General features: G+C 39.3%; 1 protein-coding gene across 11 annotated transcripts in view; it reads left to right on the plus strand.

Moving 5' to 3' along the window:
* slc4a4a (solute carrier family 4 member 4a) overlaps positions 1-17,074 on the plus strand; it is a 92,519-nt gene that overhangs the window by 46,883 nt on the left and 28,562 nt on the right. For 5 of the 11 annotated variants that reach the window (XM_036144377.1, XM_036144378.1, XM_036144373.1 and 2 more), the window contains 6 exons: positions 1,169-1,329; positions 6,139-6,327; positions 7,952-8,047; positions 11,091-11,167; positions 16,249-16,406; positions 16,731-16,818. In XM_036144377.1, the coding sequence (XP_036000270.1) occupies positions 1,169-1,329; positions 6,139-6,327; positions 7,952-8,047; positions 11,091-11,167; positions 16,249-16,406; positions 16,731-16,818 (769 nt within the window). The remainder of the gene's footprint in view (positions 1-1,168; positions 1,330-6,138; positions 6,328-7,951; positions 8,048-11,090; positions 11,168-16,248; positions 16,407-16,730; positions 16,819-17,074) is intronic. The other 6 variants (XM_012865297.3, XM_012865298.3, XM_021317917.2 and 3 more) reach the window with 3 other exon arrangements.

Here is a 17,074-nt window from a genome sequence, read left to right on the forward strand (position 1 = left end):
GCCAAGATAGCGCTGCGGGAAGCTTGATGTTCATACTTTCACTGTGTTAGTCATTGTTTGTACTGACGTTTTTTCCACTTTTCATTGCGTTCGCCTGTCTGCTAAGCTTAAAACAACCGCGCCTGGATTGACTGAAAAACCAGAACAGCTGAGCATCTTTATGACAGTGCACTTTTACTTTTGCCCTCTGGGGGGAGCCACGCTGGAAAATCAACCCAGGTTGCATAGTATACCTTTAAAATAGGAAGAACTCATCTCCAACTTATTTCAAGTGCATTATATCTAATTATCTTATTTTAGGGGTAAAATTACTATATTGGCAGATAATCTTATTTACCTGCTCAAATCAAGGACAAATATACTAATTTCAAGAAAATGTTACTTATTTTTAGTTCTATTTTTTGCAGTGCAGATTTCACGTCTAAAGCAGCGGTTCCCAAAGTGGGAGTCGGGACCCCCTGGGGGGTCACCAGACCCCTCCTGGGGGTCGCAAGATGATTTGATGCTGAAGATTTTGTATTTCTTCACTTGTGAAACTGGCAACAAAGTTTAACTTTACAAGGTGCTAAGCCTTTTTCCTAAGCCTTTTAGCCTTATGCTAAAAAGCTAAAAGCCTTTTAGCATAAGGCTGCACTTTTCTTATGAGTCCTGATAAATTATACTGCTTTATTAATAATTTTAATAAGTGTATTTTCAAAATATCATGACTTTATTCTTAGAATTTCCCTTCAAATAAGGAAACAAAAATCCCACCTGCAGGAAGGGGGTCACCCGTCGGTGCCGCTGTTATTTTCGGGGTCGCAGGCTGAAAAGTTTGGGAACTCCTGGTCTTAAGAAGAGAGCATAAAGTCACAGCTATAGCCCAGCTAGCTGTGGTTAGGAGACAGACGTTGTAAAACACTGAAGGACTGGACAAAATGTGTCATCTGTTAAAGGAGACAGTAAGTTGTTGTCCCCCAGGACTGAGATTATAATCGTTACCTAGCAGCAACGATGAAGCTTCGTCAGTGAAGTGATAATCGCTGAGGATGTCTACAGGAGCCTGTGAAGACCATCCACATTGTTGCAGTTTTATTTAAACTTTTACCATGAACTTAATACAGAATGAATGTGTGTGTGTATTTCCAGTTGATTTGATTCCTTATTCTCCACTTTGTTGTCCCTCCAGGTGGATAAAGTTTGAGGAAAAGGTGGAGAAAGGCGGCGAACGCTGGAGTAAACCACATGTGGCGACGCTGTCCCTCCACAGTCTGTTTGAGCTGCGCACCTGCATAGAGAAAGGCACCATCATGCTGGACATGGAGGCTTCCACTCTGCCTCAGGTTGTTGGTAAGAGGGATTTACTTTATTCATTTCATTCATTTTACGTCAGGTGAGGCTGTACGATTAGCATAATCGGTCGATTCTCACAACTCTAGAATTTCATTCGGGAAAAAATTGTGTTTTTTAACGAAATAATGTAACTTTCCTGTTTTCTAAGTATGAGATGCCAACATTATTTGAGTGCATGGGATGCTAAAGGAGTGGCTACAGGGTAACAGGATTGGCGTTTTTAATCTAGGTTAAACTACACTCCCATATTTTTATTTTCCTGTATTTAGTTCCTTTAGCCATATACAGTCATTTTAAAGCTCTTACCAGTTTTAGCAGCACACTTAGTTTATCCATTGTTCATCATCAACCCTTTTTAACAAATCCAGTTTGCACTTTGCCCTTGTTTATACTGTCATTAGTATTTTAATTGTAATTAATCTTAAAATAAACGTTTTACTAAGCGACACAGGGAACTACTAAGAGCAAAGATTAACTTCTGGGTACTCAACGTATACCTAAGAGGGAAATGCCCTCTAACTCATAGAGTGCTTACATCTGTGGATTACTTAAAGGGCGGTACCTGGTGGCTACTTATAGGGGTATTTGGGTTACCTAGAAGATATTTATGGAGTACATATAGGGATAACTATGCAAAGGGTGGATTTAAGGAGTAATCACAGGGTACCTTTGGAGGCACAATGCGCATGAATTTGCTTATGGGGAACCTGTAGAGGTATTTTCAGGGTATCAATAACATTTTAGTAACTACATAGCACTTATAGTAGTATTTTTATGTAAAAATTGAACGTAAAAAAAGCAGACAATTCGACATGTTATAACATTTTAGTTGAGATCTTTCATAGAGCCCATTTCTTAATACTTGTCATTCAAGTCATTCACTTCTGGCCAACCGTCTACTGGTACCAGGATCATGTTTTTGTAATGCAGGTGTACTTGGAGAACCCCATATTTAAGCCAACACAGAGTTACGTTTAAAAAGGTTTATTCATAAGGCGGTAGAGGGCAGAAGAACGACCAGAGGATGCAGGCGAATACAAGCAGAACCAGACCTGACCAGAAACTTCAGGCAGAATCTGACTTACAGCCGCCGCCGTGTTCCCAGCGTGAGCAGAGCTAATCATTGTACCCAACAGGAGCCCTTTTTATAGCAAGCAGACTACCAAGGGCAGCTATAATACATGCAAAACGAAGAGAAGACGCTGGAGCAAATAACACATGCAGGCGGGGAAACAAGAGCAGACGTTCTGGCAGGGAGTGGTTGGACCAGGCAGGTATCAGTAGATAGAGACAGGTGATCTGGGTGAGTGTGATGGGCGGTGGCAGCAGGTGGCTGGGAGGAGTGGAGCATTGTGGGTAAGGACTGAGCATAGTGGGAGGAGTGGAGCATTGTGGGTAAGGACTGAGGATAGTGGGTAAGGACTGAGCATAGTGGGTAAGGACTGAGCAGAGTGGGTGGAGTGGAGCATAGTGGGTAAGGACTGAGCAGAGTGGAGGGACTTCAGGGAAATAAGTCGAGAAAGTTAAAAAAAAACATAAAACAAAAACCCCTAAAATCATGACAGTTTTAGCTGGGAATTTAGGAGGGTTTAGTATTTTAATTTCAAAGATACAAAATTTTGACGGGGCTAAAAAAGCAGGTGCTAACATATCAAATTATATTTTTGGTATATGCATGCATTAAACATGAACTAGTAGAATAGATTATTTGTAAAAAAAAAAACAAAGAAGATTTTTAAAACTATTTTTAAACCAGACGTATTTAGATAAAATTCTGGAAATGTCTTTTTGTCTTGCCGTGTGACCCCTGCGGTTATTAGTGGCCCCCATTTGGACGGCCCCTCACAGACCTTTTCTAGGAGCGCCCCTGCAGAGAAGAGTGTTTTTTTTTTAATGATGGGACAATGATGTTTAGTGGAAGATAAAACATACTTGAACTTAATACATCATCTACCTATTAATTTGTTACAAATATTTTTCAGCCTTCATTTGTGTTATAGTATCCATGACATTTGTGTCAAGCCTCTAAACAGAGCATATTATGAAGTTTATATGTATGTTAGATTATTTTGTATTTTTATTACCAAATTATTTAAACAGAATCAAATTGGCATTTCCTCTGAACTACCAAAAACAACAACAGAAACCTGAAGATTGAAAGTTATTTCCTCACCCGCTGGCTCCTGCTTTTGTCCCCCAGCTAGTGTCCCTTTCACATCCCTCCTTTCTGAAGCCGCTCTGTTAAGCCTGAGAAAGGTCAGCGTGTTCCTGATTGTGAAACGAGACGCCGCCTGTCAGTGATCCTCTCCGATCTCTGATGTTCCTGTTTTGTATTGAACAGATACGAGAGTTCATGAACATCACACGAGTCTGAGGTGTCTTTGGTTTGTCTCTCCTTTGAGGATTAGCTGAAGGCTAATGACTGGGGTCAACTCTCCAACTCTGGACTCATGAAGTAGTTCCAAAACAATCGCACAATTTAATTTAAGATCAACCCATCTTCTCCGGTTGCATCTAGATGATGACGTCTCTCTGCCACCACCTCTTCGTTTTAGTCTGCACCATGGAGCAGGAGGAAGAGCCGCCGCTGGGCCAGATTAACGTGACGTATCTGACTGCGCTGCCTCGGACTGCGCGGGCTGAGAGGAACCGGCTCTCCCAGCTTTAAGGCCCGGCGGTTTGACTGATGGGCCATTAACTGCGCTAACCGGCCACAGGAAGAGAATTTCCCCGAGGCTGGTTTCTGTCAGCATTCAGGCTTCTGACCTTCTTGTTAAAAATAGTTCAGACCTTTAGATTGAAGCATTTTATGCCAAGAAGACTCTTCTACGATAACGTTACACTCATGGAGTCACTGATCGAGTCCTTACAAGTATAAAGAACCTTAATATGGATAGTCATTTTGGCTGCACTGGGAAATTAAGGGTACCCGTTAAACATTGCTGTTGCAGGGAGCTCCTCATGGACAATTGGAGAAGTTTTGGTAAATAATGAATTATGAGAGTCTTGAAAGTACAGACTGTATCCCGGTGAACTTATAGGGTATCTGTCAGATATTATATATACGAGGTAAGTACAGGGTATTTACTGTGGTACTTATAGGGTACTTATAAGGTACATACAGTATGCTTGTGAGGTACTTACATATCTATGGGATACTTTCATGGGTAGCTAAAGGGTGCCTACTATATACACTGGGAACAATTTACAGCAGGCATGTCCAAAGTGTACCGATTTTGGGTGCCCCCCCCCCCCCCCCCCCACTCCCACCCCCCTCCCCCCAACTGCACTTCAAGAAAGATTTGGTGGCTGATGCAGATGGAAGGTTTTAGTTTTTATTTAGGGCAAAATTATTACACGAAATTTTACATCTTACAACTGACAGGGTTAGGTACAACACAAAGTATTCATGTTTTAATAAACATACTTTTGACATCCTCTTTAATTTCATGGTAACATCCATCCAATGATATTTAATTACTCTAATGCAGATTTTGGTGCATTGAAATCTACTTTGAATTCGCCTGCCTAATTACAGCAAGGAAAAACTGACCCAAATACAGTTTATTTTTGTCAAAGAGTCAAAATAAATTAATCGAAATAATTTTCAAACTGGATGATAATATTTTAATACGACACATGAGCAAAAACCTTTTGCAAATTCTTGCTAATTTATTCAAAATGATTATATTTTGTAGAGCAGGTAAAAAACATTTGTTTTGGTTAAAAAATCTTTTATTATTTTTTTGGTCCTTGAGTTTGTTTGACTTGACAATTTTGGCCCACGTACCGGAAGGCTTGGACACCCCGATTTACAGGTAACCTATGATGGGTCCAGCAGTGAGCTCACAGGGTATTTAGGTGTACTTGGGTGTACTTACAGGCTACATGTGTAGTACTTATGGGGCTCACCGTTGGTTTACTTACAGGGTACATACGAAGATATCTACAGCAGTACTTATAGTGTACCTATAGGACACCTATGGAGGACCTACAGGGTAAACATACATAGATTTACATGTTGCCTATAGAGTCTCTACGGGGGACTTACAGTATACAGACAGTGCTTGTAGAATACCTAAGGAGTACCTACTTGGGTAAATAATGAGAGCCCACCTTTATCATACTTATTGGGTACTTATGTATATAATCTTATTTGGGTAACTTACAAATCGTTAACAGAATGTAGTAGTGTTAACAAGGAGTTTATCAAGTGATTAATCTTACACTTCAGTTTCATGTCAGAGGAGTCAAACGTTTTTGGAAAACTAAATTACTCTTGGTTTCTTAAGTAAACGACTTAAGTCAGATGAAACAGTATTAAAGGTTATTAATAAATATAAAACAATGTAAAAAAAAGAATAGCGATTTCACTTGAAGTGTCCTTCCAGTGAGAAAGACGTTCCGGCTTAGAGATTGGGTAATTTATTTTTCAAAAAACTAAAGGCGAATAAAACAAAACAAAACTAAATCACACCTTGTAATACTGGCGTGTCCCTGTACATACAATGTAAAATCAGTTGAGTATCCCAAAGGTACCCCAACATATTCTCAGTGTCCTTTAGGCATCGGCTCAGAGATACCACCATAGAAATCACATGGATAGCCAAACGTAGCTCTGTTGGTAACCAAATGGTTTTACTCAGCAGGTAAGGTACATTTCAGGTCATGGGATACAACTTTTACACATGATCAAAACTTTCCTTCACATAAAAAATAAAATAAAAACAAGAATATTTTCTTGATTTTTAATTTGCCAGAATAAACTCTGACCCAGGATATCTCTCAAAACTCGCTTCCTTTCAGAGATGATCACTGACAACCAGATAGAGATCGGCCAGCTGAAGGCAGAGCTGAAGGACAAGGTGATGTACACTTTGCTGCGGAAACACCGCCACCAGACCAAGAAGTCCAACCTGCGGTCCCTGGCTGACATCGGCAAAACGGTCTCCAGCGCAAGTAGGCTGTTTTCCAACCAGGACAACGGTAACAACGGTGCCAGTTTGGTGCAGTCTTTTACACTTTTTCACTCTGCAAAATCAAAGCAGCAAAGTCGTGATTCGACTATCAAACTAAACTGAATGCAAATTAATTAATGAAATTTAATCAAAATGAATGGAATTTAAAACAGTGAGAAGTGCAGTGAGTTTTCAGGGCCCAGCTACAAGCAGCAGTGCTTTACGTTGGACACACTGCGATGATCTATCACATTAAACCAGAAGATGCAGGAAATCCTTACTGACTGGAGGATTTAGCACTTCATGTAACATTTTCAATACACTAACTCTAAAACTCCATACTCAGTTAATAAAGCTAACATTTAAATGCCGCTGGGAAGTCTTTGCCCACTTACAGTTTTCTTTTTTGATCGTCAAACTAAACTTTTTATATCATACAAAGATAACCTGACTAGAGAAAAAAAAGCAGTTTTTAAATTATGATTTTATTCATCGGAGGAAAAAGCAGTTTAAAACATCCTGGCAGTCTGTGAAAAAAAGCATTTGTTCCCTTGTTAAATCATCAATTAACTCTAATTTATCACATTTATTTTCCACATAAGGACAGGTTGGTTTGGAAAGTTCTTCCTCTTTGATAAATTGATTCTTCATGTGAAAGCTGCATTTTCTATTTTGTCAGATTTTCTTTGTTTGGGGTTAAAACTTGGATATTTGTGTAAAGCATGTAAGTTTGGCAAAAAAACAAAGAAGCAGCAAAAGCAGAAGAAGCCTGGAAGAGGGCAAACAGCATTTCCCATTTGTTCATTCATTCATGTGAGCATTGTTTGTTATCAGCTCTCTAACAGCATTTTAAAATGTATTTAAAAGAGGCGTAACGCCTGTAAGCTTCCTGCATTAATCTCTAACGCTGACGCAAAACTTTATTGCTCAAGTGGAAAAAAAACAGAATAAAACTGACAAAGTTTTTTGAATTTAAAGGCTATAAATTCCAACATATGAAATGATTTATGACACTGAAGCAGCAGAGAGAAAGCGTGAGAACTAGATTGTATTCCTAATATTGGATCTGACAGGAGCTGCTTCTGTATTCAAATGCTTTAACAAATAAAATGAAGGCCTCTGTTATCATTTTCATGCCACAGAGACATTTCCGCTCCTAGGTGAGGGAAATATGGACATGCAATGACAAATCACAGCAAACACGGACTTGTTTGCTGTGATTGTAAAACATTGAGTAACTGGATGTTGACAGAGTGTAATTAATCTGTGACCAGCCAGTGGAAAGTGAAGCTATTTATTACCTCTTATCAGATCTAAGAGAGCTCTTGCTGATCAAAAGGAAAGGCTCATGTTAAGGCCCGCGTCTCTTATCTGGATCATAGTAAAGTGATAATCATTAATTGGTTCAAGGATGAAGTGCATCTTTGTGAAAGCGGAGTTGAACCCACTGCTTGTGTCTCCTGTTTAAGAACGCCATTCCTCTTTATTCACTGTTTCTTCACTGCTTTTAACACACGCATTAATCCCACCTTTCAGATCTGCTAACTGTCTCGATTTATTTTGCATGTCTATCAACTGTCCTTCATCTCTCCTTTCCACCTGTCTGTCCTTCTTCTCGCTTGCCTGGACTGCTTTTGATAACCTGCTGCTGCGTCTAAAAGCCCGCAGTCCTCTGGAGAACTCGGTGACCTGCCTGTCGGGTCACATCTCCATGGAGGACTTGCAGAACCGAAGGAGTACCAGTATGGACTGGCTTAGTAAGTTCCCTTAAACCCAGCAGGACACGCAGAAGACATTGGCAATATCAAGGTATAGGCACAGAAAGTTTCATTGGACTTCCAAAAACACAAAGCATCATTTGGTTTCAACTGGGGATGTGTGGAGTATTTATGGGTAGTAAGTATCTTCTCTTTGATCAAACAGCAGTCAGCGAGATCACACTGCAAAAAGGGAACTGATAGTAAGGAACATTTTCTTGGACAGAGTATATTTTTCCTGGATTTGGGCAGCTAAATAAGGCTATTTGCCAATGGCATCAGTATTTTTACCCCTAAAATAAAAATAATTAGATATCCTGCACTTGAAATAAGATGATGGAGATGAACTGTTCTTATTTTAAATGCAAAAATCCTATTCCATTGGCAAATAGTCTTATTTACCTGTTCACATCTAGGAAAAATACACTCATTTCAAGAACATTTTTACTTACTTTTAGTTCCCTTTTGCAGTGCAGTTTGGAGAATTAATCAAACGTCTAATGCAGAGTCAGCTAACAGCGACCCAGAGCCTTGGTTGCCATGTTTGAAGGAGAACCACCTTCCACAGCGGGCCTTAGTTGTACCGAGGTGACAACCTCGCTTCAATTTTAACTTATATCAGCGTATCGAGAAAGTTGGGCTGCCTTTTAAAGCTGTTTGTTACCAGCGACTAACACCAGCAGCACAGTTGGACTTTCTCTAACTAAAGAAATTCTTTATTTGTTGCAATCCGAAAAGTGGCAGATAAGCCCAGGGTGGAAATAGCTCCAGTTAATCTGAAGGGTTTTACCTGCAAAATGCTGTCACATTGTCATTTATCCGCACAATGACAATAAGTCATCTATATAAAAATTGTTAGTATGAGATCATCCTTTAGAAGGGTTTTCTCCCATAACCAAAATAACAGCATTAATAGTAGGTCATTAATGTTTGCTTATAAAGCGCCTTTCACAGACAAATTCATCATATCCTGTACGACATAAGTCACATTTTAGAACGTAGGTGAACTGGCTCACCGCTGGGAATCTTGAGTTGAATATTTTTATGCTGACTGCTGAAGCCGCTGATCACGCTTCAGTGGTTTGTGTTTAATTACTTATTATCCAGAAGTACTTCACACAACTTCATTAAAGAAAACACAGAAACATGATGAAGATTTGTTTAGTCTTCAGCTGAAAGGCTTTTGTTCATCGATGTAAAATCTAAGAATTAGAAACATGGATTCAATCTGAAAAAAACGATTTATTCATGAAGGCTGCATCACACTGACAGGCCTGGTTTTTACCCACAATGCTGAGGGGGCAGATTTATGAAAAAGCTTCGGTGGCTCCACTTATTCTACCTGCTGAGGTTTCTTCCTGATGCGAGGTCACATCAAGCTGTCAGATCTCTGCGCTGCTGTCGAGCTGAAGCAGAGAAGTCAGCAGAACGTCAGTCAGAGTCTGGAAGAAAGAAAGCACTTAGTGGGACGGTTTGATGTTAAAGACGACTGGATGTTCTCACCTGAAAGCTGTGACTCTGAGCGCAGGCTGTACAGCTGCTGTGTAAGCACCAATGGCACAAGTTTATGTCGCCTAAAGGCAAATAGGAAAAAAATAGTTTCAAGATATCGAGTTGTTCTTAAAACTCTATCTTTTTTGTCTAATTATCTGCAGTGAAATGTCTGGGAATGAGCCAGAATCAGCAATAATAATCCTTGTTGAGTTGTGGAGGATGTTCTGTGAAACAGGAGACTTACAACCATGTCCTCCATCAGTTTTGGGGTACGCTGTAGTCAGTCAGCCTTAAAGAGCTGCTGGGTATCTGCTTTCTTTGTACGAAGGTGTCTAGATTGGGAGGTTATGCTCTCGTTTTTGCTTTTTTGTTGAAAATATTTGCCATCTTTAGGCCACACTGCAAAAAGGGAACCAAAAGTAAGTAAAATATTCTTTAAATTTGTATATTTGTCCTTGATTTGAGCAGCTAAATAAGACTATTTGCCAATGGAATAAGAATTTCTACCCCTAAGATAAGATAATTAGACATCCTGCACTTGAAATAAGATGATGGACATGAATTGTTCTTATTTTAATTGCAAACATTTTATTCTATTGGCAAATAGTCTGATTTATCAGCTTAAATCAATGAAAAAAAAACTATTTTCAGGAGGATTTTACCTACTTTTGGTTCCCTTTTTGCAGTGTATTACCTTCAGCGTACACCGGGCTAGTTTAAAGCCAGAACTCAGATTAGTTTCTCTCAATCTGAAGTCGTGGATTTCAACCAGAAAAGGTGGATGTCTCCCTCCAGATCAGGGGCTAGTCTCTGCCTCAAGTGAAGGAGTTCAGGTTCATTGATCGCTTGTTCACAGGCAGACCCAGAGGGGCTATACAGCCTTTATGCACTGCAAAAACGGACCTAAAATAAGTAAAATGTTCTTAAAATGTGTGTTTTTCTCCTTGATCTGAGCAGGTAAATAAGATTATCTGCCAATGGAATGAGTATTTTGACCCCTAAAATAAGATAATTAGACATCCTGCACTTGAAATAAGACAATGGGGATGAGTTGCTCCTGTTTTAAGTGCAAAAATCTCAGTCTATTGGCAAATAGTCTTATTTACCTGCTCAAATCAAGGACAGATACACTCATTTTAAGAAAATATTACTTATTTTAAGTTCCGTTTTTGCAGTGTGGGCTGGGAACTCTGTAGATGGTTAAATAAATCAATCCAAAGTAAAAGTGGTTAATAAAAACATGGTTTGGAAAGTAAGGTGCAGGTTAGCATCAAGGTGTAAAATCAGGGATGAGGTATTCTGATCGGGTCGCTGTTGTTATACATGCTTGTCTCAGCAGCAGGGACCATCTTGGTTTTCATTGCTTTATTTCTATTTATGAGCTTGCATGAATATTGCAGCTGAGTGGTAGAGGTCCTGGTGATGCATGTGGAGCAAACTCTCTGGGCCGCTGTCTTTTTCCTGGGTCTCCTCCTTTATCATCCCCCCCTCTCAGTTCTAAAAAACTGACAAGATTCAAACCATCTACTCTGTCTCTGCATCACTACAGATAGTCCGACAACGCCGCACAAGAACCTGGCGTCCAGCAGCATGAACGACATCTCTGACAAACCTGAGAAGGACCAGGTAAGGGACTCTGATGTCGATTGTTGGCCATCATGTCTGTCGCTAAAACATCGAGCCTTTTTTAATAAAAGAGAACGTGATTTAGTTTTCAACTTTTTGTTCAATCAATATTAACACATTTTGAGATCATTACATAATCTTAGTAGTTTTCAAGCTAATGCCCTAAAATCCAGCATATATAACATAATTTACTTCCTTTGGCTTGTAAATATTGAAATTTGAGAAGTTCTTCAAAATGTCAGTGGTTGCTAGATAGATAGATAGATAGATAGATAGATAGATAGATAGATAGATAGATAGATAGATAGATAGATAGATAGATAGATAGATAGATAGATAGATAGATAGATGACCAACAAGTTCCTCGAAAGGAGAATAGAAATAAAAGAGGAAGAATTTGGGACATTTGAACAGTTTGGTGTATTTTCTTTACCTTCACTTCTCTCTTTCTTTACACCGCTCACTGTGGGGAAAACCCTGTAAATTCAAACAGCTCCAGAAAATGGCAAACGTATTTTGCACCACTGCATGAAAGTAACTTCAAAACACATTTTTGGGACAAATAACAGCCTAACAAGAATGCTCTTTTCCAACGAAATGTCAAAAGCTGAGCGGTGTTGAGGGAAAGGCAGAGGTGAGACGTGTCAGTCATTTATTTAACATCTTAATGGAAATGACATTTGTGGAGAGCAAAGCCGGACGGCGGCTACGGGGACAGAAGTGCGGGGTGTTGGGCCGACATCGCCTCATCCGCTGCAGAGCAGAGGATGAAGGAAGGAAAGCTGTGCTTGCTAGCGGAGGCTGCAGGTCTGAAACACAGATAGCGTTGTCTGAAATGCATCGTTGCAACCACCGACATGATTGTGTCGGCCTGCTGCCAACTTTTTATTACCGTCTCGCTTACGTAATTAGAGGTTTATTGCAAGAGTGTGAATATCTAAGTGGCTGTTTATGTTTGGGGTTAATATGTAAAGTTTGTGGAAAACATGCATTGAATGATGACCGAGCGGCCAGACACACCCAGTCAGAGAAAGGCCAAGTGAATTTCCACAAAACTAACGTCATTTGTTGCACCTTTGGGGAGTTTATTTCTTTTTCTTTCTTTCCTTGTTTTTTTAACCACACGGCATATAACAGCATATTCCCATCATTTGTGACATCTACAAGTCCTTTCTCCACACCAGAAGCCACTTTTGGTACTTCAGGACCATTTTAACCTGTTCAGACAGTCAGCAAATTAACATGGAAACACTTCTGGTGAGATTAATTCTGGTAATCAATTCTCATTACTTATTGGAGTCTAAGGTAATTTGTGACTAAAACATACAAATTTACTTTAGAGTGACACTTATTTATTCCATCTTTGAATATGAAAAGTGAAAAGTTACCATTATGGCTCTCTCTGCTGATTTGTTTGGTTATTAACCTTTTGGTAGCACAGGATTGGGTCAAGCTAAACCAGCATGTGCTCCTGTGGGCATGAAAGAGATAATTTAACAGGAAACACGTGTGCTAAACCCAAGCGTTTCCACACCCACTCCTCCCATAAATATTGTTTGGAGGAATTCCACTTGCTAGGATGACTTCCTCTCACGTCTGATAAGGTTCGGAGAAAACAGACAGAAACAAGAGCATAAAAGTCATGACAGAGTTGCACTTAATTGTGCAATGGAAGCAAAAGGTTTGTTCACCTCCTTTGCTCTGATACCCCTAAATAAAATCCATTGCAGCCATTTAAAAAAAAAAGTGCAGTTGTGTGTATTAATTGATAATTTACTGGGTCACAGGTAGAGAGAGCATTCGTTAGGGAAACAGCCAAGCAGCCTATGGTGTCAGCAACATCCTGCTCTGATGTTTTTCTCCAGGCTGTCTCTCTTGATGATGGAAAGATGGATGAACTAAACTCTGACCAGTGCTGAAAAAAAGAAAAACACTTCGACTGGAGAGAACATTCAGTTAAACATAAAGCCAGAGCAGCAGTAGAATGGTCTAGAATCTAGAACGTCCTAGTCAAAGTTTAATGAATGAATGAATGATTGAATGAATGAATAAATGAATGAATTCACCAACTAAAAGAAAATCATCGATAAACAAAATTACAAGAAAATCCCAGTCAACACATGCTTATTTATGAGTAAAAGCACCAACGTCACCTTACACATCCGTATATATATGCTAATAAAAAACAAAAACTATCCCATTTTATAAACTTTATAAAGTATGACCTCAGATCTGACCTTGATTAGTAATAAGTGTCTGAAAAGGGGTATGAAGAAGTCAAACTTATTTATTCATAGCCCTTCTCCCTCCTTTCACCTAAAACGTAACAGTAAACCACATGTTTCTAGTTTGATTTCTAGTCTTCTGACTAGTCTTCTGATCCAAAAAATTCCCCAAAAGAACCCAAATATATACATATATACACATTTATATACACTTATATTCACATACGCATACATGCACACATACCTATTAAGTACATACACAGCTTTACATATCTGTTCCAATGCAAACAAGTATACCTATGTAGATACATGTACTATACGTCCATACATACATACATTTATATGTACATATACATATGTACATATGAAGTTCAAACCTAAATCCAGTTTAAATACGTGGCAAAAGTAAAATAATAAAATTCACAGACACTTACAGCTCAATTTGAGTTCATGCAACTGGACTGGAGAGAAACACCCCAGTGTGCAGTGAAACAGGGTTTTTATGAAGTTTTGGCTGAATACTGAAAAAGTTTAGGTCGTGATGTAGCGCTTTTTCAAACTTTTCCCTCTTGTGCATAACTAGGTAGCAGAAACAGCAACGAGTAAACCGGCACTGAGCTGGTTCTGTTCTCTCTGACTGGCGCTGACGTGAAACTTTTCCTTCCAAATTCACTGGGAAGAATCCAAATGTTGGAAAAGCATCTGCCATAGTGAATCTGGGAAGTTCAGCTAGTGAAAAATGTGAGGCAACCTGCTAATTGACGGGACTGAAGCGGCTGCTGTGGGTTATCAGACCGTAAATTTGGTTTATCTGGTTTTATCTAACTAACCACTAACTAAATCCCCAGAACTGACGCTTCCGGCCCAGTGGGAACACGAGCCCTGATGAGCTGACCTACGGGACAGACAGGAGTTTTGTGCAAGGCTTTTGTCTGGAAATAAATAACCGTTTCTGAAAACCAAGCCTGAAACTGACACGCACATGAGGATGTCCACTGAACACAGGTCCTAAAGTCAGTCCCTGTTTGGGTCTAGTAAATGTTTTCCATGCCGTCATGTTCCCGGGGTAATAACGTTAATAAGTACCGCAGTAGTATTCCACAGGAATCTCAGCTAGATTGGTAGGATTTGCTTACTCATCATCGCTGATCGTAAAACACCCTTTTATTTAGGTCAAGAAACATGTGTTGGCTAAAAAAAACGTGTCTTAACTAACCTTGACTATTAAGAAGGAAACCAGACATAGAGGACTTTGTTTAAAGTGCATTAAAGTAATCTGACAGCTGAATGTTGAAATGCAGGTTTCTGCTTCACTGTTTTCTTATCAGTTCTGCTCATTTTTATCTTTTAACAAGTGGAGATAAACATATTTGTGTCGTGCTTTAAAAAAATATATATATAACAACAATGCAGAACCGCTGCTTTCTTCCCTTACCAGAACCCTGTCCGTGCAGCCCTGTTCTTTGAATCCTATTTTAGTGAGCTCAGTGGGAAATCCATCCATCCATCCATCCATCCATCCATCCATCCATCCATCCATCCATCCATCCATCCATCCATCCATCCATCATCCATCCATCCATCCATCCATCATCCATCCATCCATCCATCCATGGGATTATATAATTCCCCCTTCAGTAATTTGTCTCTTTTAAGACCAATCTGTGGCCTGGGCAGGTAAGCAGGAGCCTGCTGAGTGATTTCATGAATTTGTTGACAGTTTGGTCTTAATTATCCATCCGATTTCATCTTTCATGTGGAGCTATAGATGCATCGTTTTACATCGTTTGCAGCTGTTTGCATTAGGAGAAGAGGTTTAAACATGGATGGATGGATAGATATCAGCAACCCTTGACTTTACTGTGGGCCCATCTCTCTGGGTGTAATGCTTTCTAGAGCTAATATTAAGACCTGTGGCTTAAAAAGCTTGTTCAGTTTGGCAAATAAGTTTTTATTTGTTATTCCAAACACAAAGAGGCGACCGTACTTTAGGTATTAGGCAGGCCGACTCACTTTCTGTTTTGAAATCCTCCCTTTAAACACATTTTTCCCTCTTTGGCGTTTAACCCTGTTTGAGATGTTGGCTTTTCTTTTTTAGGTTTTTATTGTTAGTTTTCGTCTGTCTGCATGTTATTTGACATTTTATTGTATTCGCTGTTTTTATTTATTTTTTAATTCTGTTTTAGAAGGTGTAAACCACTTTGGCCACCTGAGTTGTGTTTTAAAGTGCTTTATAAATAATGTTGAGTTGAGTTACAACAAAAAGGCCTTTTGCTGATATAGGTTTTGCTAAAACAGCAATTTGTTGTGATGGTTTTGGCCTCCATAAGAGGCACATTTACTGACAGAAGATTTGAATCCAGACTTCTAATAACTGGGAATAAGATAATATACAGAAAGTATTAAGAGTGTGAGGTTAAAAACATGCATTCGAATAGATTAATGCAAGTTAGGTGAACTTTATATGTTCCGATAATAACATTTTTATTCCTGGCAAAATGAGAAGAAATCATTTTTCTGTTTTTTGATTATGGTGACTGAGGTGGACAAGCTCTTAAATTTAGAAAAGAATAAAGACAACAGATGGAAAACAAAATCTAAATAAATTCAGTGGAGAAATGCTTCATCAGACACACGAATGAAGCATTAAATCTTTTGCATAAATGCTTCAGAGCTCAGCAGGTGTCCATCTTTGTACCTCTCTGCATATCAGTGTCAGAAAAACTACAGACTTCATGTTTCAAACAAGGGAACCTCCTGTTTTTGGCATTTAAGCTCAAAGAAACTGTCCTGTTTGATGTAGGGAGTTTAATTTAAGAGGAACTCCTGTTTTTTCTTCTCTTTTGTATATTCCAGCTGAAAAACAAGTTCATGAAGAAGTTGCCGAGAGACGCGGAGGCCTCCAACGTGCTGGTGGGGGAGGTGGACTTCCTGGACGCCCCCTTTGTGGCGTTTGTTCGTCTGCAGCAGGCTGTGATGCTGGGAGCGTTGACTGAGGTCCCCGTTCCCACAAGGTGGCTGAGCTGAAATAACTCTGGAACGTGCATCAAAGCAAATTTAGTGTCTGAGTGCAACTCTTTACAAAAATCAGTCAGTAAGAAATAGAGAAACGATAAAGATCTAGCAACCATGGAATCACCTTTTCATCTAGACAGGATTTGTTCCTCCTTTCACTTGCAATTAAGATGGTTTAAGAACAGTTTTTTTTTGTTTTTACTGGATAACTTTTACATTTAGTTTTTGATTTCAGTTAAACACTAAGAAGCCAGACAGGATTATTTAATTGCCAAATGTTTTCTCCATGGTTGATTTGTCCTCTTCTTTGCTCCACTTTGCAGGTTTTTGTTCATCCTGCTTGGACCCAAAGGCAAAGCAAAGTCATATCATGAGATTGGCAGAGCGATCGCCACACTGATGTCTGATGAGGTTAGACTGTCTTGTGCATTTGGTGAAATAATATATTTGGTAAATAATCTATTTACAATATAGATAATCCATGCAAAAGATCTTAAGTCTTAAGGGGAATGCACACCATCGGCATCATTTGTGTGTTAATAAATAAGATCATAATGTTTATTCTGAAACAACTTACAACGGCGTGAGTGAAGCGCCAAAGCTCTGCAGCCAGCAGTCATATTCAAACCTGTTGTATTCGAGATGGTTGGCGTTCCTGAACTCGGCA

Source organism: Fundulus heteroclitus, chromosome 12 (genome assembly GCF_011125445.2).
Source record: "Fundulus heteroclitus isolate FHET01 chromosome 12, MU-UCD_Fhet_4.1, whole genome shotgun sequence".
Taxonomy (NCBI): Eukaryota; Metazoa; Chordata; class Actinopteri; order Cyprinodontiformes; family Fundulidae; genus Fundulus; species Fundulus heteroclitus.